We start from the raw sequence: 26,273 nt of genomic DNA, 5'->3' as shown, positions 1-26,273 counted from the left end.
TTAATTAGAATTTGGGTCACTGATTATTTCAATAATGGCAGTGTCAATACTTGTCTGTAATTATAGGTAATTGGTTGCAATAACATTTTGGGTTTTGGATGCAAGACACAGGACAAAGTGAAGCAGTTTAAATTAGAATAAACCATATATATATATATATATATATATATATATATATATATATATATATATATATATATACACACACACACACACAAGTATAATATCTTTTGGTTGAGCACTTATGGGCAACCTCCTGTATCACATCATCAAAGGTCAGATGGTTCCTTCCTCCATACACTTTTACACTTTTGCTTAATTATAGGACAAATGCCCACATCAAACAACCTACTAAGTTGTTGCTGCAAGAACATTTTCTCCATCACAGATATCTCACTGTTAAGTTTTGATGCTCTATTTACAAATAGACAATCAAAATTTTGTCTTCAGAGTGTAGACTTTCATTTGTCCTTTAGATAAGTGTTGTCATGTTTAATGTGGTCATATTGTGGACTTGTTAATTGTCATGTTAGGTCATTCCATTTAATTGGATTTTGTTTTTCAGCCATTATGGTTTATGTTCCTATTGCTCCAGTGTTCCATTTTAATGGCAGCTCCTGCTGCAAGTAATAACACAAATTAATTTTAATGAAATAATGTAAAAATCCCTCAAATCTACCATCCAGTCAGTAATATAAAATAAATATAAAATAAAACCTTTATCTCTTAAATTAACCTTTTTTGCCTCTTCTTTTTTCCTCAGCCTCGAATGGATCAGTACTTCAATCAGATGGAAAAAATTGTCAAAGAGAGGAAGACATCATCGCGGATACGGTTTATGTTGCAGGATGTTATTGACTTAAGATTGGTGAGTGAGTGTATGTACGTTTTTCATGTTCTGGCGAGTTTGTGATTACTCTGGTAGTATTCTGCTGAATGCGTGTGTAACTGCTCTTTTAACTGAATTTGAATGCGTTTTCATTAGATTTGGAAGAATAATAACAAAATAAAATGGTAAAATGCCGTTAATTAAATTAGTGAATTTAATTAGTGTATATATAACCACTGGCAAGAATTGTGGAATCACCAGTTTAGGAAAACGTTTTTCATTCAGTTGTTTAATTTTGTAGGAAAAGAGCAGATCACAGAATGTCAATTTTCTGGCTTCAAGAAAAACAAAAAGAAATCAAGAAATGACTTGTAGACCAAACATTGGGGGAAAATGATGTCACTGTAAGTTTTCATTCCCAAAACCCCAGAATAGATCTGTTGTTAGTCTGCAGTTGAAAAGGACTGCTCACACCTTGGAGAGTTTTTGGACCAACTGGATTGACATGAGTCGTGGCTCCAACACAAGAAATGTCAATTGAAACACTAGAGGCTTATCAAACTTCTTAAAGAGGATAAAGCGTCATCCAGTGTTGCAAAAGATGTTGGTCATTCAGTCAGTTGTGTCTAAGATCTGGACCAAGTACAAGCAACATTGGAAGATAGTTAAAGGCAAGCCTATTGGTAGACCATGGAGGACATCAAAGCATCAAGACAGATAACTTTTAAAGGAATATCTGGAAAACAGAAAATGCACAGCCAAACGAATGAGGACCAAGTGGGAAGAAACTTAAGTCAATGTCTGTGACAGAAATGTAAGAAACCGCCTAAAGGAAAAGGTATTTACAGCCAAAAAACTAAACAAAATCTGTCATTAATGCATAAACGAAAACCAACAAGGTTGCAAAATGAAGATGCTGGAAGTTTTGTTTGGTGCCATTCCAATGAGATTTATGAAGAAGACTGCCGAAAGAAAACATGCACATTTCCAGTCATTGGTGACATGGGGCAACATATCAGATAAATGGGCTGTCAACTTCAATAAATGCACAAGTTTAAGTTGACATTTGGGCCACTTTTCTAACAATCAATTGAAAAGATGTTTTTGGATAAAGTTTCTTGCCATAGAGCAAAAGTTGTGAAAACATTCCTTGAAGACACACATGAGGTCAATGTCATGGCCTGCAAATAATTCAGATCTCACTCCATTTGAAAATCTGTGGTGGAAGTTGAAGAAAATGGTTCAGGACAAGACCCGAACCTGCGAAGCTGATCTGGCAACAGCAATCAGAGAGAGTGAGGGCCAGATTGATGAAGAATTACAACCTGTTATAAAACCCAAAGGTGGTGTGGTGTTGGAAGTAACCCAAACCCTAACCCTTTTGTTTGTTTGTTTTTCATGATTCCACACTTTTTTCCTCAGAATTGAATTTCTTTTTTTCCCCACTGTTTAGTCTAAAAAAGTAACTGTTATTGACGGCCATGTTTTTTCTTGATTTCTTTTAGTGTTTATTAAAGCCAGAAAGTTGCCATTTGAAATGGCTTTAGTTTTGCGTCATGTCTGATCTGCTTTTTTTCCCTACAAAATGTACTGTTAACTGAATGAACATCCTCTGGGACAAGAGATTCCATAATTTTTGCCAGGGGTTGTAGTCTCCACTTTTTTAAAACCATAAGTTAGCTTAATACTACATTTTGGAAGAATAAAATATAATTTTGCGTGACAATGTGATCCACATCACATGATAAAGGGGTAACAGTTTAGCATATTGCTATACTGTAAAAGGGTATATTGTTTCCTGTGCATATGCTCTTTGTGTTTGTATCTCAGCTTTCTCCTTCATCTATTTGTTGATTTTTTTGTTGGAGTGGATGAGTCAGAAGGGTTAGATAGATACTTTATTAATCCCGGAGGAAATTGTATGATGTATCACAACACTGCCATCTAGTTGCTTGGTGGTTTGAACAACAAAATGAAAGGCTGCCATGACTTTTGGCATGTAAACTACGCAGTAGAGCATTTTATAGATACACAAGTATATTGATCTGACATCTACCACAGTCAGTTAAGACAGTGGTCCCCTACCCCCAGGCCGGTACCGGTCCGTGGGTCATTTGGTACCGGGCCGCCCAGAAAGAAGAATTTATTTACATTACTTCCGTTTTATTTCTTTCGGAGTCTGAAAGACGTTAAATTTGAAAAGTGACATCTGTGTGGAATGACGCACTGACAAATTCATGCGTCTGTCCCGCTTGACGGGTTTCGGTCACGTGACAGGTTATCAACACACACAATGAAGCACCCATAAACGCACCAGTGTTCTGGATTAAAGTCAAGGCAGACTATCCTAAGATCGCCCAAAAAGTATCGAAAACCCTGCTTCCATTTCCAACCTCCTGTCTTTGTGAATCGATTTTCTGCTGTGACTGAAAACCAAACCAAACTGCGGAGTACACCGGACATATGGTACACACTTCAGGTGTCATTGTCTCCCGTTACCCCTAGATCAGCGGTCCCCATCCATTAATTCTCATTTTTGTAATTATCATTTGATTGACTTGTTCACCTTTCTATTGGAAATGATCAATATTTCTCCTGCGTTGAATGCACTGATTGTAAGTCGCCAAATTTCAAAATAAACCTCATCAGTGCAGTCACTTGAATCGAGTTTTTTATGTTATTATTTCTTATAATTATTTTGTTTACGGAGACGAAATAGAGATGTTGATTATCAATTTATGAAAAAAAGTTTGTCTGTTGATGTCTACATTTTACATAAAACCACTGCGGACGATTTATTATTAGACTACAGCTGTCCTGGCGTCATTAACGATTATTGAGCAAATGAAGACCGGTCCGTGAAAATATTGTCTTAGATGAAACCGGTCTGTAGCGCAAAAAAGGTTGGGACCGCTCAGTTAGGAGACTTTGACCGTCTTTGTATCTACAAACTGCCATGTCATTATACACAGGTTTATCAATAAATGTAAACACTTTACTGTATTTAATTAGCTGTTTTGTTTGTATCCGTAATATCTTGTGACAATTCTATTCGGTCTTTTTAGTTGCTTCAACTTCAAAATTATACTTAATTAGTGACGGCGGTACGGTTTAGCAAGATGTCCTCTGTACATCATTTCTGAAGTGTTTCAGAAACGTACACCATATTCATCTTGTTCACCATATTATACAACATACTCATCTTGACTGATAGACATTACCAAACTAAGGATTATCATGCATTGGTAACCTTTTCCAGACATGTAATGGAAAACAGTTAAATAGCACTCAGTGCTATTTAACTGAATGCTCAGTGAATCTGGAAAGGCTTAGATTGTTTAGATCAGCGGCCCGCAACCTTTATTGCGCCAAGACAAGATTTTCACAGACCGGCCTTCATTTGCTCAACAATTGCTAATGATGCCAGGACAGCTTTAGTCTAATAATAAATCAGCCACGGTGGTTTCTATGTAAAATGCAGACATCAGCGGACAATAAACAATTTTTTTTTCATAAATTGATAATCAACATCTCCCTAAACGAAATAAATAAGAAATAATTAAAATAATAACTAGATTCAAGTGGCTGCACCGATGAGATTTATTTTGATTTGTAGTGATTTACAATCCTTGCATTCTCAAGGTAGGAGAAATACTGATCATTTCTACTCCGCAGTTTGGTTTTCTTTATGGTCAATGCAAAAAAATCCCACTTCACAAAGACAGGAGGTTGGAAATGGAAGCAGGGTTTTCGATACGTGACCGAGACCTGTCAAGCAGAACAGACAAACGTATTTGTTTGTGCGTCATTCCGACGTCACTTTTCAAAATAAAACATCTTTAGACAGGTAATCAACAAAAAAAAAGAAAGTCAAACTTTCTGTGCCGCCAGGCACCCAGTGACCCGGTGGTTGAGGACCACTGACGTATACGGATGTAACGGAGAATCGGGTAATTTTTCAAAATAAACAATCTTTCAAACTCCGAAATAAATGAGACGGAAGTAGTGTAAATAATTTTTCTTTCTGTGTGGCCCACGGACCAGTACCGGTCCGCGGCCCGGGGGTTGGGACCACTGGCATTGATGAATTCCACTGCTTGAAGTAGTTCTCCAATTATTATGGTACCTGTCATTCTTTCAGCACAACTGGATCTCACGGAGAGCTGACCAAGGCCCAAAAACTATCGAGCAGATCCACAAGGAGGCAAAAATTGAAGAGCAGGAGGAGCAGAGAAAGGTCCACCAGCAGCTGCTCTCCAAGGATAGCAAGAGACGGCCAGGTCAACCTGCAGTCCAAATCCTCTTTAAGGCTTAGTCACACAGCTACACAGAAACTCAGACTCAGAAAGCACACAGGCAGTCTTCCTCTCCTTATGGGCTGCAGAGATACTCTCATGCCCAACAGTAGAAAGGATGCCCCTTACTGCTTACCATCTGTTAACTGACATAGTATTTCATTCTGTGGAGCAGAAACAGTCAAATCTCATAAAAGTTATTTAATTCTTCACTGAAGTCATTTTAGAACTGCCTGTGTCTTGTTGGCCTTGTAGATTCAAGAGATCAGCGTGTGCATAGAGAAGAGACCTGGAACACTGTGCCCATGACCAAGAACAGCAGGACCATTGATCCCACCAAGATCCCTAAAATCTCCAAGGTGAGATGTGGTGTCTAAATACAGTGGTACCTCTGCTTACGAGATTTTTGGTTCCGTAAGAAATTACGTAAGTAGAAAAATACGTAAGTAGAGACGCGTTTTCCATGCAAATGCCCTAATCCATTCCAAGTCCACAAAAATTTCGTCATAAATGTTTTATAAAGCATAAAAATCCATCAAAACATGTAACAAATACATGTCACAATTAGATTATTACACAATAAATGAGTTGTGTATAACGTAAAAAACAAAGAATAATAATGACGGTCATTTACCTTTTAACAGCTGTCCCCATTGTTTTTTGCCCTCTTTGGTTCATGCGCTCCTGTCTCACAATGCCGAACAACAGGGAGAATTCCAGTCGTCCTTTTGAACTTCTCCAACCACCCACGCGATGCCTTAAACTCCTTAAACTTCCTTTTGTTTTAATAACGTGTCGATTGTAGATTTTTGGCCATATTCTTTGGCGAGATCAACCAAACGCATCCCTTTCTCATGCTTTTCTATTATCTCTTGCTTTGTTTGTATGGACAAAAAAACTCTTTTCTTCGTCTTTTCCTCTTTTCTGCGTCACTTTCTTGGGGTCCATAGCAAATACGTACTGGCAAAGTTATTATATTTGCGCAAAACTATCAGAACACCTCAAGGGTCGAATGCCAAGACACTCCATAAGCACCGTTCTAGCTCCACACAGAGGTGGAGTGGTATCCCTCTTTGCCAATGGAATGCCAGGAAGATATGTAATAGGTAATAGCCAATGGCAGAGCAGCTATGAGAATGTTGAGTTCAGAAACCTGTGGGAGATTCGAGTATCAGCCGATACTGTGTTTTCATATTACGTAAGTCTAAATTTCTTTCGTAAGAAGAGGTAATATTTTCCTACTGAGAAATTTCGTAAGTAGAAAATTTCGTAAGTAGAGGTATCACTGTATGAATAATGCTACTTCCAGACCTGTAGATCAACCTTGCAGCTTAGGATCAAGGGTTAAAAAAGTGATCTCTGGTTTGTGTTGACATTGACTTGTTGGAATACTGCAGCAGCCTACAGCATTCTTGGGTTTAGCATACTTAAGCGTGTAACAGAAAAATCTCATTGGCATTCCTGTTAATATTACTGACAAATACTGTGCATTGTATGCATCACCTACAGAGATAACTGCCTTGACACTCACAATACACATATTTATTCGTAGTAACGGTGTAAAACGTACATTTTACAGATGTGGATGGTCTGTTAAAAAAAAAAAAAAACGACATCAGGGTTTACTTGGATTTAAGCTGATTTGTGTTGATATAAAGCGATCAAGGATCAATATTAGATCTGGGATACCCTGCGGCATTTTTTCTTTAGTAATCTGCATCCTGCTTTGCCTGCTGAGTCTAAGTTGTGTGCCTGTAGGAAAGCGACTTAAATGAATGTGAGGTTGTTTCCCATGTTGTCACAAGCTTTTCTTGCACTCTTGAAGGGTTTTTCCACATCACTCACAAGTTAACCACTCACCGCTGCTCTTTGAACAGAAAGTTTCTTTACATAGTGGATAAGTGTGTACACATTATCAAGACAAATCCTGTAGCTCATCATGTGTGCACCCAGTTTGTTCCTGGCCTCATCTGATCTCCGTTATTGTGTGTGTTTGGGTTTTTTCCTGTTTTTTTTTTGGTTTGTTTTTTAGTCCAAACTCCCCCTGCTTTAGACATGAAATGTTCTCAGTAGTATTGTAGACACCACACACCACACTTAAATCATCTGTCCATTTGTTTGTAGATGACATGATAATAATCGTTTTGCCTACTGACCCTTGTTGGTCACAGGTCTCAACTGGCTATGGGCAAAAGGCGGGATACATCCCAGATAAGACACCAGCTCATGGCGAGGTTACACTGAAGAGAAACACACACACTCATGCTCATAGACAATTTTTTTGTGACCAATTCATCCAAACTGCATGTTTCTGGATGTGGGAGGAAGTTTGAGAACCCACGTAGACACAAGGAGAACATTCAAACTCTGGAACCTTCTTGTTATGAGGCAACAGAGTATATGTGTGTGTGCGTGCCCCGGCCTCTGTGTTTGCTCAGTATATTGAGTGTAAAAAGATGTTTCCACTGAGAATAAATTAACTTTTTATACAAGAGATTTTTCATGATAGATTGTATTAATGTAAGTCGAATAATGTTGAAAATATGGAAGTTGGTGCCTGCCTTTTAAGTGATCACAGTGACTAAAGACATGAACCAGACCCAAAACGTTACGTGCAACTCTGGTGGGGGTATTCTGACAGCTTGGAACATCATCATGACAATTATGTGCATTGAGGTTGAAGCCATTTATTTTGTCAAATGTTGTCCTCATTTCACTGCGACTTTTTATTTTCCACAGTCTTCTAACTTGGTCTTCTTCTGCAGCCTCAAATGGATGAGAAGATTCAATTGGGTCCGCGGGCTCAGGTCACATGGGTGAAGGGCAGCAGTGGAGGAGCAAAGGCCAGCGACTTGGGTAAGAGCTTGAATTAAAAAGATGAGTTGCCTGAATATTATTAAAACTTAAGCAAACACAATAATTCCATACTGGTCAGGCAGCATAATTCAAGTCTCCAGAGTCCTCAAGATCTCTAACTGATCTGAAAGGATGTTATTTACTGTACATCATTGTCACTTGTTGCAGCTTTTTTACCCCCCTTAGATCAGGTGCATACTAACATATTTAACTGAGAACCTATACCATTGTTTTTAGGTTAAAAAAAATGTTAAAAATTGGGATATCAGGACATCTGTGGACATAAATTAAAAATAGGTTCAGGTTAGTTTGTTTTGTCTGTGTGATAACATCCAGTTGAAACATGGAATAAACAAGTAGGCAAAATAACACAGCCCTTAAAAGAATGTGGAATATGGAAATCACACAATCAAGCTCATTTCATTGTGGAATCCATTGAAAGGCAACTTGGATATCAAGGATTATACCACATTATCTCAGATCTACTGCATATCATAAATTCCTGACGTCAATATTTGAGATGTAACTAATGCAGTCATAATTGTTCCAAATAGGTTACATGGCAGGTGGAACTGTCTAACTCAGTGGTGAAAATGAGTAGTGATGATCAGATTGTAGCTTTCAACTTACAGTAGGTCAGTGTTGTATATTTCCAGTGGCATTATGCCCAAAACCAAGTATAACAAAGGCTGCATTCAGATTGCAAGCAAATCGGATTCCAATCACATTCCTTTTCATATCAGATTTTTAGGGCTGACTGTTCATACTGTTTTTAGTAAGTTTTCAAATGGGATCTTGCTCTTTTCAGACTGGGCAACATTATTGGTCGATCTGACAGGTTGCCTTAGCAACAATGTAGGAGTGGAGGCGTTATCCATGCTCCGTAGTGCGCACTGGCTTTTGTGGAGCGTGGTATGTGACTGTTCGGACTACAGAAGAACCATCTGCTTTTAATGGGGATGGGCTAAAAATCAAAGTTTGGCTGCCAGTCTGACTGTGGCCAAATATTGATACCTTGTAGTCGTATTTTACGTTTTTGTGAAAAATGACAGAAATAGTTAAGATTGAAAAATTATACTATATAGACCATGTACCATACTTCTTTTTGGTGCAGTGCCATTGACTTGTGTCATTAATTTAATCATCATGAAATCAGCGGATGAGGCAGGAGCTGGGGCCAAACAAACATTGTTGTTATTTGGAAAATAACAGGTTTTTTGCTTAAAATTTTAAATATGTTTTTCACTGACATTATTGCCCATTGGCACTTAGTTAGTCACTTAGTTAGTCAAGTTATTTACAATGTATAATATAAAATCGGCATAAAAATACAGCATTGTCAGACAGCAAATTCCAATTGGGAGAGCTGTTTATATCATGCATAAAGATCCCATTTTATACTATTTTACATCAATTTCAGAGTACAAGTACACTTTATTCAAAATGTGTTGCCTCAAATGTACAGAGAGGATGTGGCTAACGGTAGCATGAGCGAATGTTTACAGGCAATGTACCTGGCACGTTGTCATGAAAAATGAATTTCAACCAGGGTCTGTTCTGTCTTTGGGATAGTATATAAGCACTTATACTGATTTTTACAGCCAATGACATGTCTAGCTCTGAGCAACGATATTGTGACACACTGCTATCTTACCACTTGACACACCAAACTTCACCTCTGGGAGGAAAGCCCTCTTTTCTGGGGAGAAGGGAATGTTTTTGCGTAGATGGGGCTATGCAAATCACTCCTTGTTGCATCGAAGGAACTGATTCAGATCAGCGTGTTTCAGGAGAGCTTCACAAGTTTGTGGGCTTTGTAGTCGACGTAGAACCATTTTTTTTTCCTCAACGGAGGACCATTGTACAGGTCCTTCTCAAAATATTTGCATGTTGTGATAAAGTTAAATTCTTTCCTGTAATATACTGATAAACATTAGACTGTCATATATTTTAGATTCATTACACACAACGGAAGTAGTTCAAGCCTTTTATTGTTTTAATATTGATGCTTTCGGCAAAAAAGTAAAGAAAAACCAAAAATTCCTATCTCGAAAAATTAGCATATCATGAAAAGGTACTCTCAACGAGCCATTAACCTAATCATCTGAATCAACAAATTAACTCTGAACACCGGCAAAAGATTCCTTAGGCTTTTAAGAACTCCCAGCCTGGTTCATTACTCAAAACCGCAATCATGGGTAAGACTGCTGACCTGATTGCTGTCCAGAAGGCCATCATGGACACCCTCAAGCAAGAGGGTAAGACACAGAAACAAAGGGAGCAGATAGTTTGTTCCCAGAGTGCTGTATCAAGGCACCTCAGTGGGAAGCCTGTGGGAAGGAAAAAGTGTGTCAGAAAATGCTACACAACCAGAGGAGGTGACCAGACCCTGAGAAAGATTGTGGAGAAGGGCCGATTCCAGACCTTGGGGGACCTGTGGAAGCAGTGGACTGAGTCTCGAGTTGAAACAGCCACTGTGCACAGGCGTGTGCAGGACATGGGCTACAGGTGCTGCATTCCCCAGGTCAAGCCACTTGTGAACCAGAAACAGCGGCAGAAGCACCTGACCTGGGCTACAGAGAGGCAGCACTGGACTGTTGCTCAGTGCTCCAAAGTACTTTTTTCGGATGAAAGCAAATTTTGCATGTCATTTGGAAATCAAGGTGCCAGAGTCTGGAGGAAGACTGGGAAGAAGGAAATGCCAAAATGCCTGAAGTCCAGTGTCAAGTACCCACAGTCAGTGATGGTCTGGGGTGCCATGTCAGCTGCTGGTGTTGGTCCAGTGTGTTTTATCAAGGGCATGGTCAATGCAGCTAGCTATCAGGAGATTTTGGAGCACTTCATGCTTCCATCTGCTGAAAAGCTTTATGGAGATGAAGATTTCATTTTTCTGCACGACCTGGCACCTGCTCACAGTGCCAAAACCACTGGTAAATGGTTAACTGACCATGGTATTACTGTGCTCAATTGGCCTGCCAACTCTCCTGACCTGAACCCCTGAATCTAGGGGATATCGTGAAGAGGAAGTTGACAGACACCAGACCCAACACTGGATGAGCTTAAGGCCGCTATCGAAGCATCCTGGGCCCCCATAACACCTCAACAGTGCCACAAGCTGATTGCCTCCATGCCGCACCGCGTTGAAGCAGTCTTCTTCTTCTTCTTTTCCTTTCGGCTTTTCCCTTCAGGGGTCGCCACAGCGAATCAATTTCCTCCATCTAGCCCTGTCCTTTGAATCCTCTTCTCTCACACCAACTACCTTCATGTCTTCCCTCATTACATCCATAAACCTCCTCTTTGGTCTTCCTCTAGGCCTCCTGCCTGGCAGTTCAAAACTCAGCATCCTTCTACCAATATATCCACTATCTCTCCTCTGGACATGTCCAAACCATCTCAGTCTGGCCTCTCTGACTTTATCTCCAAAACCTCTAACATGTGCTGTCCCTTTGATGTACTCATTCCTGATCCTATCCTTCCTGGTCACTCCCAGAGAGAACCTCAGCATCTTCATCTCTGCTACCTCCAGCTCTGTCTCCTGTCTTCAGTGACACTGTCTCTAGGCCAAACAACATCGCTGGTCTCACCACAGTTATGTACACCTTTCCCTTCATTTTAGCTGAAACTCTTCTATCACACATCACACCTGACACTTTCCTCCACCCGTTCCATCCTGCCTGTACACGCTTCTTCACCTCTTTTCCACACTCTCCATTGCTCTGGACTGTTGACCCTAGGTACTTAAAATCCTCCACCTTCTTGAGCTCTTCTCCCTGTAACCTCACTCTTCCACTTGGGTCCCTCTCATTCACACACATCTACTCTGTCTTACTGCGGCTAACCTTCATTCCTCTCCTTTCCAGGACAAACCTCCACCTCTCTAGCTTCTCCTCCAACTGTTCCCTGCTCTCACTACAGATCACAATGTCATCTGCAAACATCATGGTCCATGGAGATTCCTGCCTAACCTCGTCTGTCAGCCTGTCCATCACCATAGCGAACAAGAAGGGGCTCAGAGCTGATCCCTGATGCAGTCCCACCTCCACCTTGAACTCCTCTGTCACACCTACAGCACACCTCACCACTGTCTTACAGTCCTCATACATGTCCTGCACTGCTCTAACATACTTCTCTGCCAGTCCAGACTTCCTCATACAATACCACAGTTCCTCTCTGGGCACCCTGTCATCAGCTTTCTCCAGATCTACAAAAACACAATGCAGCTCCCTCTGGCCTTCTCTGTACTTCTCTATCAACATCCTCAAAGCAAATACTGCATCTGTAGTACTCTTTTTTTGGCATGAAACCATACTGCTGCTCACAAATGTTCACTTCTGCCCTTAGTCTAGCTTCCACTACTCTCTCCCATAACTTCATTGTATGGCTCATCAGCTTTATTCCTCTGTAGTTGCCACAACTCTGCACATCTCCCTTGTTCTTAAAAATGGGCACCAGCACACTTCTCCTCCATTCCTCAGGCATCTTCTCACTATCTAAGATCCTGTTGAACAACCCAGTCAGAAACTCTACTGCCACCTCTCCTAGACACTTCCAAACCTCCACAGGTATATCATCAGGACCAACTGCCTTTCCACTCTTCTGCAAAAGGATTCTTGACCAAGTATTGAGTGCATAACTGAACATAATTATTTGAAGGTTGACTTTTTTTGTATTAAAAACACTTTTTTATTGGTCGAATGAAATATGCTAATTTTTTGAGATCGGGATTTTTGGTTTTTCTTTACTTTTGCTGAAATCATCAATATTAAAGCAATAAAAGGCTTGAACTACTTCAGTTTTGTGTAATGAATCTAAAATATATGAAAGTCTAATGTTTATCAATACATTACAGAAAATACAGAAAATAATGAACTTTATCACAATATGCTAATTTTTTGAGAAGGACCTCTATATGTAGGGACCAGAAGAAAAAAAAAATCAGAATATGACCCCTAGAAATAAAGCAACACTTCTGTGAATTAGTTGACACTTTTGTTGATTTTTCTGTTCATTTATGACGATCTCCACTTTCTTCTGCTTGACAGAATTATCACGGACAGCTGGCCTAAATCGTTACTCTGCACTACAATCTACGCATTCACCCCAGTCCTCTACCACTCCTCAACAGAACATAGACTTTGAATCCAGAAAGACTCTGGGAAGGTAAAGGACAGCATTAGGCTAACCCAAAGAGCTGCTGTTGACTTTTGATATGTCTGACACAGCAACATTTAGGCTGACATAGCTGCATCTTTGTTTTTGTCTCAGTCGTAACACTAAGGGCGGGGACCGCAGTGAGAAGCCACTGATCTCTGGCCCTGCATTGTCACGATCCGGACATTTCATAAGGGGAAGCAGTTCAAAGGAGCTGGTGGAGTTTCAATCCTCTGCTGAGTCACGAAGAGACCGGGAGCGCAAACCGAGCGTCACTGAAGACAAACCAGAGCCCGACTGCAGCAGAGCCAGGGAGCAAGGTGATTTGCACAGTACTGCGCTGGATACACATCAAATTTCTGATAACCATAATCAGTGACACGGCACTGTTACTTTTTTTGTGGGATTTGTTATCTTTAACAGGTTTGGCATCTAAATATTTGTAGTGGATTTCACGTTTTTGTCAGTACACTATAACTGTTGTTATATGATTACAAAATAATGATTTATAATTTTGTTTAATTTCAGTTTCTCAAATGAACATCAAGGAAAATACAGTATCACAAGCTAATCAACAGTTTGAAATCTTGTTTTTAAGCAAATGTATCAGTAAATCAGTACCATTATCAATATATCATATTTGCTCGCTTAGTCGCGCCTCAAGATGCGCGGCTTCGCTACATCGCAGATTTTTAAAATTATAACGTATTTGATGAGATGTAAGTTCATCTCATCAAGGACAAGGGAGAGAGAGAGAGATGCAAGAAGAAAGCGTCTCCCATGTGCTGTAGTCACGCATCTGCGTGTGCACTGCGTTCCGAGACTCATGGTTCCTCCTGTAAGTTTACTTCTGCCATGTGAAGTGGAATTTTTTCATTGAAACCATAGCATTTGCCCCCAAACGTGCTGCTGGCTTAAGATCAGTATGGGGAACGTTCATAAACTTTGAAATTATACGTACGTAAATAATAAAATATTTGGTCGCTATGTGGCGGATTTTCATTGTTTTAGTCGTATCTGTAAACATCTTTCGAACCTCTTTATCCGCCGTAGCGGGTCATGGGGAGCTAGAGCCTATCCATTTTCCTAAAACATGTTTCTCCCTAAAGTTTTGATATGGATTAAAACATGTACCATTTTTAACTTTTAGTCTATGATTATTTATACCTTATCATGAACATACAGTAATTATTTTGTGTAGCTTGTTTTGTCAAAATTCTGTAATATTTTTGTTATACTTCTTTAAACAAACCCATTGACCAATGGACATGATGAGTTAGCACTTGCTTGGATGTGGAGGATTTAATTAGGACAGTTTGTCTTTATCTCACTGTTGTTTTTGCATTGACAGTGAAACCTGAGCCAGTGGTCCAGACCTTGGATAGACCTGCGCTGTCTGAGGAGGAAGTAGAAAGGAAGTCCAAGTCCATCATTGATGAGTTCCTACACATAAATGACTACAAGGTACCGAATATCAGATTCCTGGTATTCTGGAAAATCTTACTTAAGGATGTTAAGTACAACAACCTGTCAGTTTGATAAACATTGCGTTGCATTGTAGAATAAATACATATCAGAACCTTTCATATTTTTATATTTTTGTTGCTCTTGAATTATCGTAGTTGTTTGATAAAGTTCGAACAACTTTCTTTCTTTTTTACTGTCAGTGGGCATGAAACAATTTAAATGCATCTTACATTTAATATCTTGTTTTTAATTTCTGCAGGAGGCTATTCAGTGTGTGGACGAGCTTAACTTGGGTACCCAGTTAAATATTTTTGTTCGTGTTGGAGTTGAATCAACTCTGGAGCGCAGTCAGATAACACGGGACCACATGGGTCAGCTCTTCTTCCAGCTGGTGCGACAGGGCCTATTGCCCAAACCCCAGTTTCACAAAGGGTCAGTTTACCTCTTGAATACAGCAAGACTGAGATGTTTAAATTAATTTGTGTGTGTGTGTGTGTGTGTGTGTGTGTCTGTGTGTGTGTGTGTGTGTGTGTGTGTGTGTGTGTGTGTGTGTGTACATTTTTAATATGGATTATTTGACATTTGCTTGGTGTAAAACTTGATATACAATTATATTTTCTATTTATCCTAACTTTTACGTAAAGTAAGAACATTTTTATAAATTCCAAGTTTTTGTGTATTCTTGTAATGTACTTGTTAGATATTAAACCTTCCCTTGTAACATTAGTGAGTCGAGTTTGATAACTGATATTTTACAGTAAAAACAGATTATGTGAAAATTCTAGTCTTTAAGACTGTATATAAATTTAAAAAAAATATGAACATACGTTCAGTCTTCAGCCATTTATGGTTTAACCATTATTACTCACGGTGTTTGTGTCATCAGGTTTGCAGACACACTGGAACAAGCGGATGACATGTCCATCGACATTCCCCACATCTGGCTGTACCTGGCTGAGCTGCTCAGCCCTATGCTGAAAGAAGGGGGCTTCTCTATGAGAGAGCTCTTTAGGTACAGAGAATGATCACCATTTCCAAGGCAGTTTACAACAATGATCCCTCTAATTTTTCATTTGTCTGGGCATACACACAAGCTTTCTGAGCGCACTGAGGACCACTGTGAGCAACTTCAAATGTGCACACTGTGGCCTTACACCAGTATCACACTTGTTCTAAACCTTGGATCATAGCAAGTTACATGGCTTATTAAAAGAATCAAACTACAGTAGCAATTTGCATTAGTTTACTTTTAATATAAGTGATTTGGCCCACTTGAAAAAGACAAAAATCTTCATGAGATATGTAGTATGTTATATGTGAAGGTTTTGTATTGGCCTAGGTGAGGTCCAGTTGTTTCCTGGCTTAGTATCCTGTACTGGAAGAAATGAAACATACACACCTTTCACATACAACATTTCGTTCACATTAAAATATTCGCATTTTGCACAATGACGTGTGCTTGCTTGTTATCACAATTATATACAATATAATTATGATAACAAGGCATTTACAACTATTTGTAAAATATCTAATTACTCTTTTTTATTAGCATTTCTACTACCCAAAATTATCCAGTAGTAACAGCATTTAAGGATTAATATCCATAAATAAAAACTTCTTAATGTCATTAGAATATGTACAAATCTGACTTGTATTTTACTTTTTTTTCTTTAGTGGTTGTACACTTTTTCCATGTTAATGGCTTTGTCTGCTTCTTGCTTTGAACTTTCTCAAAAAGAAAAAAATTAACCCGGTTTCACAGCTTGTTCTAATGTTTGCAGCTACACATGTTGTCCGACAGCCATTCCATCTTAAAAGAACCGCATTTCTTTTTTTACTTTGGCTTGATGAGTCTGTGCCTCTGTCCGTTACTTTCCAGTCATTAAATAGCTAACCTGAATGCCAGTTAATGACACGTATGTGGACACAATTGTTGGTACCCCTCTGTTAATGAAAGAAAAACTCTCAATGGTCACCAAAATCACTTGAAACTTAGCAAAATAACAAACAAAAATTTAGTGAAAATTAACCAACCTTACTTTGGAATTGTTCAACAGAATTTTTTTTTTTTTAAAAACTAATGAAACAGGCCTGGAACAAAATGATTGTACCCATAATTTAATATTTTGTTGCACAACCTTTTGAATCAATCACTACAATTACACGGTTTCTGTAGCTGTCAATAAGACCTCTGCACCTCTCAACAGGTATTTTGGCCCACTCCTCGTGAGCATACTCCTCCAGTTGCCTCAGGTTTAAAGGGTGTATTCTCCAGCTCTTTCCACAGATGATCAATAAGATTTAGATATGGGCTCATAGAAGGCCACTTCAGAATAGTCCAATGCTTTTCTCTAAACCATACTTGGGTGTTTTTGGTCGTGTGTTTGGGGTCATTATCCTGATAGAAGACCCATGATCTGTGACTGAGACCAATTTTTCTGACACAAGGTAGCACATTTCTCTCTAGAATGCCTTGATAGTGTTGTGATTTCATTGTACCTTGTATAGATTCAAGACACTCTGTGCCAGATGTAGAAAAGCAGCCCCAGAACATAACCGAACCTCCTCCATGTTTCACAGTAGGGACAGTGTTCTTTCCTTCATATGCTTGATTTTTCCGTCTGTGAACATAGTTGATGTGCCTTACCAAAAAGCTCCAGTTTTGTCTCGTCTGTCCAAAAGAGATTCTCCCAGAAGCTTTCTGACTTGTCAACATGCACTTTCGCAAATTCCAGTCTCGCTTTTTTATGATTTGCTTTCATCAGTGTTGTCCTCTTTGGTCGTCTCCCATGGAGTCCACTTTGGTTTAAACAGCGACGAAAAGTGCGATCTGACACTGATGTACCTTGGCCTTGGACTTCATCTTTAATTTCTTTGGAGGTTGTTCTAGGCTCTTTGGATACCTTTCGAACTATCCATCTATTCAATTTATCGTCAATTTTCCTCTTGCGGCCATGTCCAGGAAGGTTGGCTACAGTCCCGTGGATCTTAAACTTTGAATAATATGTGCCACTGTTGTCACTGGAACATCAAGCTGCTTAGAGATTGTCTTATAGCCTTTACCGTTAACATTCTGGTCTATAATTTTCTTTCTTAGCTCTTGAGACAACTCTCTCCTTTGCTTTCTGCTGTTCATGTTCAGTGTGGTACACACCATGTCACCAAACAGCACAGTGACTATTTGTCATCCTTTAAAAAGGCATACTGACTATGTATGAGATTCAACACACCTGTGATGCCAATGACAGGACACACCTGAGTTTTGTCCCTCTGGTCAATTTTTTTTTCCAATCTTTTGCAGAAGTACCATCATTTACGTCCAGGCATGTTTCAGTAGTTTGTTTTTTAATTATGTTTAAAGACAATTAAAAAGTGATGACTGATTTTAATTGTTTAATTTTCAATATTTAAATAAATATTCTTACTTATGTAAGTTTCAAGTGTTTTCAATTGCCATTGTGGATTTTTTTGTCATTAACAGGGGGGTACCAACAATTTAGTCCACATGTGTATAGCAGGATGCACATACAGGACCGTCAATGCTATGATTGTGGCTGTGTAGAGTCAGTGAAATTTATCGTATCATTGGCAATCCAAAATGGTACAGAAAACAATAATATTGGCCTAATTAATTAGATTACATTAGATCAAATTTTAGATTTTACTGTATTTTAACACTGTGATACTCCGGGTATGATGTAATGTGGGCAAGGATGACAACCACAGACTTCTTTTGGCTAGCTTAATTTCGGCATCCAGCCTTAACAAGTAACAATCCAGAGCTCCTGTCAACTACCGCTAGCACTCACCTTTTTCACTCACAACCTCACATCCTTCCAAGTCTCACAAACTTGCAGAACAACTCAGGGCAGCAAAACACAAGGGTAACAACACATGTGATATCACAATACGTTTATATTTGATTTTATTTTATGTGCGGCACAGAATTTGTTGTGTGCTGAGACTGTGTGAGTAGTGCGCAATTGCGCCGGTTGCGCAGCTTAGAGGGAACACTGTTTTACATGTTATCTCTCTTACTTCTCTGTATCAAGGAAAAAATATGTGGAGAACATGAATTAAAATTTTGTTACCTCTGTTTGTTCACAGTGAATTAAGGAAACCTTTGCTTCCTGTGGGAAGAGCCGGGATTTTAATTTCTCAAATACTGCACATACTATGCAAACAAATGGTAAGCAAAATTTGTATCTTCAGTTTTTTAGTTTTTTTTCTCAACACAAGTAATAAGAAACACTTGACCGAGAAAGTCTAGGGTGGAGGTTTACATTGAACCAACTTCATTCATGTGAGGACTGTCTCAATGATGAAAATGACAGACAGTACAGTAAATGAAACTTTAGATGAACATGTATAAGTACATTGATGATGCGCTTCTGTTAACATCTTTGAATTTGGTGTTTGCAATCCACACTTATGACAGAAGAAGTTTATTGTCATTGCATGACTTTCCAGAATTACAAAAAAAACTGTTGATGTTGACTGTATCAAGTAAGGTAAGTATAATTCCTGAGCCTTCCTAGCTGAAGTCCAGTCTTTCTTCTGTTAAGGACCCCCTCAATTTTGAGCCTTTATTCATTTTAGCTGCCTTGATTCCACACTTCAGGTTGGCTCTTGGAAGGCTGAAGGCGTCATTGTCTAAGGTCAAGGTTGTTTCTGAACTAAAGTCAACCCATAGCAAGAAAATATCTGGACTCCCTTTCATTCTCAGCTTCTGATTATTTGTTATGTACACTCCAGCTTTCATCTACAGAGACAACATGAGCATCAGCCTGAGGACTGGTGCAAGATTTCAACATTGTATCAATATCTGTTGGCTATATACAGTACATGTCTTTGTATGTTGGTATTTATTTCATACCAAAGGACACATCCCTGAGCATCAGAGATGCTTAGGGAATGTTGAAGCTACTATACTACATGATCATCAAGAGAGCTAAGTTGTTGAAAGACTATTTGATTTGATCCTGACAGACACTCACCATGCTAGATATGAAGTAAAACTAGTGACGGTGCTACTGGCCAAAATTGCTGCATACATTTATTGTGCCTACTCCCACTATAAATCATGACATTGTCTTCCTCTCTTCTCTCAGAGCCATAGGACTGTGGGTGTGTTGTGGAGGGAGTCTGGCCTCAACTGGACTGACTTCCTGCCTGAGGGAGATGATATCCATGCTTTCATCTCACAACAGGTTGGAAATATAACGGGCACTTTTTTTTCTGTTATATCCACTTTCCCATATTGTGTGCTTTATATTAACATCCTTTGGCTTTGCTAGGATTACTATTCTGTCACTGAAGCATGTTGGAAAATCAGATTTGTAATGTCAGACTTGAGTTGAAAAAAACCAACAAGGTTTTGTCTTCAAAGACTGACTCCTAATTTGTAAGGAATGTTTGTATAAAGTCACAGACACAGGTTCATCTCTGTGTGCTTGTTGCATTTCTTTTCATACTTTAGCTTTGTTTACATAACTTATATATAATTATACACAGGAAGAGTATGCAAGTCCATTGGTTGGGAATTGTTGTTTTTTTCATAATTTAGGAGATTTGGATTTTTTTTTAAAAGGCTGGAACAGATTAAAAAATAATTACTGTATTTAAAATGGGGAAAAGTTATTTGATTTATGAGTTGTTTTACTTACAAGCTGAGTCACAGAAATAATTAAACTCATATCTCAAGGTACTACTGTAGTGAAATACTTCAGTGAAACTCTCAACTGGAAACCCTGATATCCTCTTTTCTTCATCCAAAAAGAAACTCCAGTTCATTTTGTCGGATGGCTCAAGTCCTGAGGCCCTTGCCTCTAAAAGGATCTGGGGACCTGAGGAGCTGACCCAGCAGCTGGAGAAACTCCTCCCGGAGGCCAGCGATGAGCAGATTTTTGACTGGGTCGAGGTATGAGGGGTGACCCCCTGAGGGCAAGTTTTGAGAGGGTCAGGCTCTTAAGGTGCTAGGTAACTGAAGGAACTCAACAAACATATCTATTAAGCTGCTTTCTTATAGCCTGCTGCAGTGTTTATAAACCAGTGGTGTCAATAATTCTTTTTTTTTTTTATTTTACTTTCCAAAGTTAACTATGTTGTTATATAGATGGGATATTTTTTTCTTTAATTTATTTGCATGGGAAAGCAACAAATCATCTGTTTTGACCTCTTCCTCACTCCCTTTTCCAGGCAAACCTAGATGAATCTCAGATGAGCTCATCTCCCTTTTTGAGGGCCCTGATGACAGCTGTGTGTAAGACAGCAGTGAAAGGTAAGTGCTCCACCACCTGGAGGGAAGATTCCTCACAAATAGACCACTGATTGCTGTTCTACTGAGGCGGAGGGCGCAGTATGCATTCATTGCCTTGTGCTTTTTCTACACAGATGATAACACCAACTGTCGAGTGGATACTGCCATCATCAAAAGGCGATTACCTGTATTACTCAAGTACCTTAACTCAGACACTGAGCGACAGCTGCAAGCACTTTATGCACTTCAGACGCTGATCGTCACGCTTGATCAACCTCCAAGTAAGTACAGTTTGCTCCTCTTGTAAAACTATAGGATTTGTCAGGTCTTGTCATAAAAAAAGAGTGGGGTGGATATCAGCATAGGTTTCATCTTCTGTCCTTCACATTTCATTTATTCATTACAACTTTGTGTCTTTCTCCCCTGTGCTGGACTTTTAGGATTTTATATTTGATGTTAGTATTTCTTGTAGATATGTAATTAGGAGAATTGCAATTGGCAGGGTTAACTTAACTACAATACCTTTTAGCATCCCTCAGTGAAACATATATGTTGGGGGCTCCTGTTTTTCATGCTGTCCTATATATTATTTTTCTTTCTTTCTTTACTGAGAATCTAATGTTTATTTACTTAAATTTAAATCAGATGTCATAAATAATCTCCCCAAAAAAGATTATGAAGAATTCGTCTAGACCTATTCAAAATTTCACATGATAAGGATATACATGAAGCAGAAATCAAACTGGGTGTTGCCGCTTATTTGTAAAACACTTTTTGTACAGACGTTATGCAACTGCGCTCTGTTAAGCCCTTTCACTTTGATTCCTTTGTTAGCACTGAATAAACTGAATCGAACTATTTCCCCATGTGACTTCTGAGTTGATTTTCTTTTTTTTTAAGTTAGTTGTTAGCGCCAAGAAGCTGTTGTTTTTTTTACATTATCAAATTTTGGTCAGCAAATCTAAAGTTATTGTCACTTAAAAGATGCTCCCACCTCTACATGAATGTGTCTCTCTTCAGGACAATATATATTTACTCAGATATGATTGAATTTTAGAATCTGTGTTCCTGCTCAAACCCTTTTCAAAGCTATAAGAAAAAAATGACAGACATGTCTCTGCTCTTGCAGACCTCCTCCGGATGTTCTTTGACTGTCTATATGATGAGGATGTCATCTCAGAGGATGCTTTCTACAAGTGGGAGTCAAGCAAAGACCCTGCTGAGCAGCATGGTAAGGGTGTGGCCCTCAAATCTGTAACCGCCTTCTTCACCTGGCTGCGAGAGGCAGAAGAGGAATCGGAAGATAATTGACAAGGGAGCCACCCGTGGACACAGCATAGTAGAACTGCATCATTACAGAGGAACAAACATTCAAAGTACGTGAATGGAACGGGCAACAAGTTTACAGCTGGAATTTTTTTCTGCGGTACAGTTCTGAGTTTGGATTGAGTTTGGATTCCAGTGGCGGAAGCACTAAAATACATGTATTATACATAAAAAATATTTTTGTTTTAAATTTTAACTTTTTTTTTTTGTTACTTTTTAAGAGGAGACTTGAAAAAATACATAGGTTCTGGACTCTTTAATTTATTATTTTTTTAAGGACTGCAAATATCAAAGTTATTTAACATTTGCAGATGCTCCCAAATTGAGACCAAGACAACAGAAATAACAATATTATTATTATAACAAAATTATTGTGTATTAAATACCCTCCCTGGATTCTACGCTGTTTGGTTTAAAACAGGGTAAAACAAAATTATTTTGGGATGAAGGGGAAGCAGGGATTAAAAAAAGTCAAAATGCACAGAAGCTATTAATGTTGTCCATGTATGATGTCACAGGTCAAAGGTTATCCCTTAATAACGAGGAAATGTTTCCCTCTGCCTTGGCTTGCTCTGCTTTAATATGTACATACACCTCATTAGAGGTATGCATTTGTGAAGCAATGCAAAACAGTCCACAGAACTGTCAAAACAAATACAGATGAACAAGCCAGATATGTTCAACTGAAATGAGCAAAAATGCAACATCAAAAAGCAAATGGCCAAGGTCACTAGACATGATTGCTTGTAATACTTCAGACCTACAGAGCAGAAAAAAGCTTGTAAATACATTAAAGACAACAAAGGTATTTAAAAAAAATGTTGATTCTCTGGTTTGTTCTTTTGATTACAGGGAATGTGTGTTGTTAGAATGTGTGTCCTCTGTCATTTTGTCTGCGTGAATGGGACAAAGTGCCTGGGTTAAGGAATCAATTACTCTATCAACTTTTATTTATAAGATGCTTAATCACATCAAGAGACACATCAAGAACGCTTTTACAGACAGAAAAACCCAACGGAACCCTCCGAGCAAGCACAAGACCGTGACGGGGAAAAACATCCTCGTTTTGAAGAAACTCGGGACAGGACCCAAACTGGAGGGCAGACCCAGACTATGGAGGGTGAACCATACTCTGGATAGTGAACATTTGACTTACCTGGCTGGGTGGAAAAGAAGTACAATGTAGATGGGGACGGAAGAAAAAAGAGAATGGCAGACCAGGCCAGATAGTCACTCGTTTGATCCAGCCCGTTTCTTTGTTATGAACAATGCCTTACATCATCTACATCATCATCTATGCCTTACATAGATTTAAAGATTCAACCTGGAGGAACCGGTGGAGTTACTGGGAGCCACTGAAGAATCAACAATAATTGCATTGACTCACAATTAGTCATGTCTTGCCTTCTGAGTTGTTACGGCCATTTATCTGCCTTGTTAACTACAAGTTTGATGTTCTTGACTGATTTGACAACGGTATCAAAGTGATTACATTCTTATCAGATCACTCTGTTTTGCATAAATACAACATTTTTTAAAGCTGATTTACATCACACAAATAAGAATTGTAATCAATCTTTTGTTTAAGAGGTCGTGAGTTGAAACAAAAAAAAATTGTCTTGATTTTGCAAATATGTTGCTTTTATTGCTCGTTATACTTTTTATTACTGTAATGTTCTCCATGTTTTCTGGCTTCCTCCCACCTCCAAAAACATACAACTTAGGTGATGTGATCGTTCCACATTGCCCATAGGTGTGAGTGTGTGCATGAGTGGTTGTCTTCCATATGGCTCCGCAGTGCACTGGCGTCATGCTTGGAGTGTCCCCCGTCTCTCGCCCGCAAGCTCGTCAGAAATCCCCGCAACCCACTAAATGCGGACCAAGCAGCAGAAAATGAATGTAATGACTACGCTATTGATATTAACAAGTCATTTTGAACAGTTGAAGTTATGAATTCAGATGAGTCAAAAGTTACTGGCAACTCCTGGAGGTACCAGTGCAAGTTAAATAGGCTTATGAGTCTTATATTAAGCATTTGACAGAAATTGAAATGGTCCTTATGTTTTCTGATAATCTGCTACTGCTAGCTCTTATAAGGTTAAAGTTATTTATAATAACGTGATATCATTTGTTACTATTTGGAAAAATATAACTAGTGGGAACCCATGGGAAATTCACGATAAAACATGAGACTTCATACCAAACATGAAAACAAATGTATTGGTAATATAAACCCATCAGAGTTCTCCCACCAGCAGGCAGCGCATCCCAGTCTGACCCAGAACTGGCGTCAGCATTTTTACATGAATAAATAAATAAACTTTGACTCACAAAGACACAGATGAAGAAATATCCAACTGTCAAGCATGTTTATCAACGCGTCTTTGACATGGAGCTGTTATACGTCAGAAAATTGCTGGTTTTAACTCCATCCAGTCTGTGTGTACATGTAGACATGGGTCACACACATGACGTCACGGCAGTTTTCGTCGCAGGGAGACGCCCCCCCTGGATAGAAAAAGTTTCGGTTACAGCGTCCATAAGACAACCCAGACCCGGCGTTTTCAAAAAACTTCATTTTGGCCAGTGTTTTCGTCCTGAATATTTTCGTTGTCGTGTGGATGAAAGGTGTAACCGCAACTAAAAGTCTCGCTAGGTGATGCCTTACGCCATATTGTTCACGTGATTCCTTCTGGCAGATGCGCTGTGATTGGTCGGTGGGTGGAGTTAAAGCGTGACTGTGTGAGGTTTTCAAGTGAGTTTATTTATCCAATACTAGGAAAACATGTTTTTGTTGGCATATTGAGACACGCATATACACTGCCTGGCAAAAAAAAAAAAAGTCACCATCAAGAAAAGTCACACCCTCTCATATTTTGTTGGACTGCATTTAGCTTTTATTACAGCATGCATCAACTGGGATATTGTTTTGATGAGTTAATGCAATATCACAAGAGTTATTTCCATCCAGTGATGCATATTTTTCATCAAGATTGTGCATTTATGATGATGGGGTCTGACCACTATGTAAAGCCATCTCCAGCACTCATTGAGATTCTTCTTTCAAAGAATCTCAATGAGGTTAAGGTCTGGACTCTGTGGTGGCCAATCCATGTATGAAAATGCTGTCTCATGCTCCCTGAACCTCTCCCTCAGAATTTTAGCCCAATGAATCCTGACATTGTCATCGTGGAATATGCCCATTCAGGTCAGGTCTAGGTTCAGCAACAGTGTATGTTCAAAGAATGAGATCAGCTGATTGCCTGAATATACTGAATGACCAGGTTATCAATGGATTATTTCTTCTCCAAAGGCACAGGCATATTCCAAGATGACAATGCCAGGATTCATTGGGCTAAAATTGTGTGAGAGAGGTTCAGGGAGCATGATACATCATTTTCATACATGTATTGGCCACCACAGAGTCCAGACCACCATTTAATTTATTTCTTCCATTTTTCTTTTTTTTTCTTCATGATGGCAGGTAAGGCCATGCACGTCACTGGCATGCAGTACACTGTATACCAGCGGTCCCCAACCTTTTTTGCACTACGGACCGGTTTCGTCGAAGACAATATTTTAACCAACCGCTAATGACGTCAAGACAGCTGTCATCCGCAGTTGTTTTATATAAAATGCAGACAACAGACAATAAACAAGCTTTTTTTCATAAATTGATAACATCTCTGCAACAAAATAATTGAGAAATAATTATATTAAAAACTCTACTTCAAATGACTGCACTGATGAGGTTTATTTCCATATATAGCTACTTACGATCAGTGCATTCAACGTAGGAGAAATACTGATCATTTCCAACAAAAGAGTGAACAAGTCAATCAAATAATAATAATTACAGTAATGAGAATTAGTGGTTGGGGCTGCTGATCTAGGGGTAACAGGAGACAATGACACCTGAAGTGTGTTCTCTACTCGTCTACTCAGCGGTTTGGTTTTCTTTACGGTCAATGCAGAAAATCCCAGTTCACAAAGACAGGAGGTTGGGAATGGAAGCAGGGTTTTCAATACTTTTTGGGCGATCTCAGGATAATCTGCCTTGACTTTAATCCAGTACACTGGAGCAGTTGTG

At 39.0% G+C, this 26,273-nt stretch overlaps 1 protein-coding gene across 3 annotated transcripts in view; it reads left to right on the top strand.

The window, feature by feature from the left end:
* LOC137594909 (eukaryotic translation initiation factor 4 gamma 3-like) overlaps positions 1–24,177 on the top strand; it is an 87,368-nt gene extending 63,191 nt beyond the window's left edge. For 2 of the 3 annotated variants that reach the window (XM_068314538.1, XM_068314537.1), the window contains exons 21-36: positions 764–868; positions 4,971–5,109; positions 5,380–5,483; positions 7,890–7,980; positions 12,456–12,542; positions 13,023–13,140; positions 13,246–13,451; positions 14,483–14,595; positions 14,858–15,030; positions 15,485–15,610; positions 18,706–18,787; positions 19,710–19,808; positions 20,378–20,518; positions 20,797–20,878; positions 20,992–21,138; positions 21,987–24,177. In XM_068314538.1, coding sequence (XP_068170639.1) covers positions 764–868; positions 4,971–5,109; positions 5,380–5,483; positions 7,890–7,980; positions 12,456–12,542; positions 13,023–13,140; positions 13,246–13,451; positions 14,483–14,595; positions 14,858–15,030; positions 15,485–15,610; positions 18,706–18,787; positions 19,710–19,808; positions 20,378–20,518; positions 20,797–20,878; positions 20,992–21,138; positions 21,987–22,168 — 1,995 coding nt within the window. In that variant the 3' untranslated portion in view covers positions 22,169–24,177. The remainder of the gene's footprint in view (positions 1–763; positions 869–4,970; positions 5,110–5,379; positions 5,484–7,889; positions 7,981–12,455; positions 12,543–13,022; positions 13,141–13,245; positions 13,452–14,482; positions 14,596–14,857; positions 15,031–15,484; positions 15,611–18,705; positions 18,788–19,709; positions 19,809–20,377; positions 20,519–20,796; positions 20,879–20,991; positions 21,139–21,986) is intronic. The other variant, XM_068314539.1, reaches the window with a different exon arrangement.
* Positions 24,178–26,273: the final 2,096 nt, after the last annotated feature.

Source organism: Antennarius striatus, chromosome 5 (genome assembly GCF_040054535.1).
Source record: "Antennarius striatus isolate MH-2024 chromosome 5, ASM4005453v1, whole genome shotgun sequence".
Taxonomy (NCBI): Eukaryota; Metazoa; Chordata; class Actinopteri; order Lophiiformes; family Antennariidae; genus Antennarius; species Antennarius striatus.
Note: the sequence above shows the minus strand (reverse complement) of the source record. Positions and strands in the feature narration are given on the sequence as shown.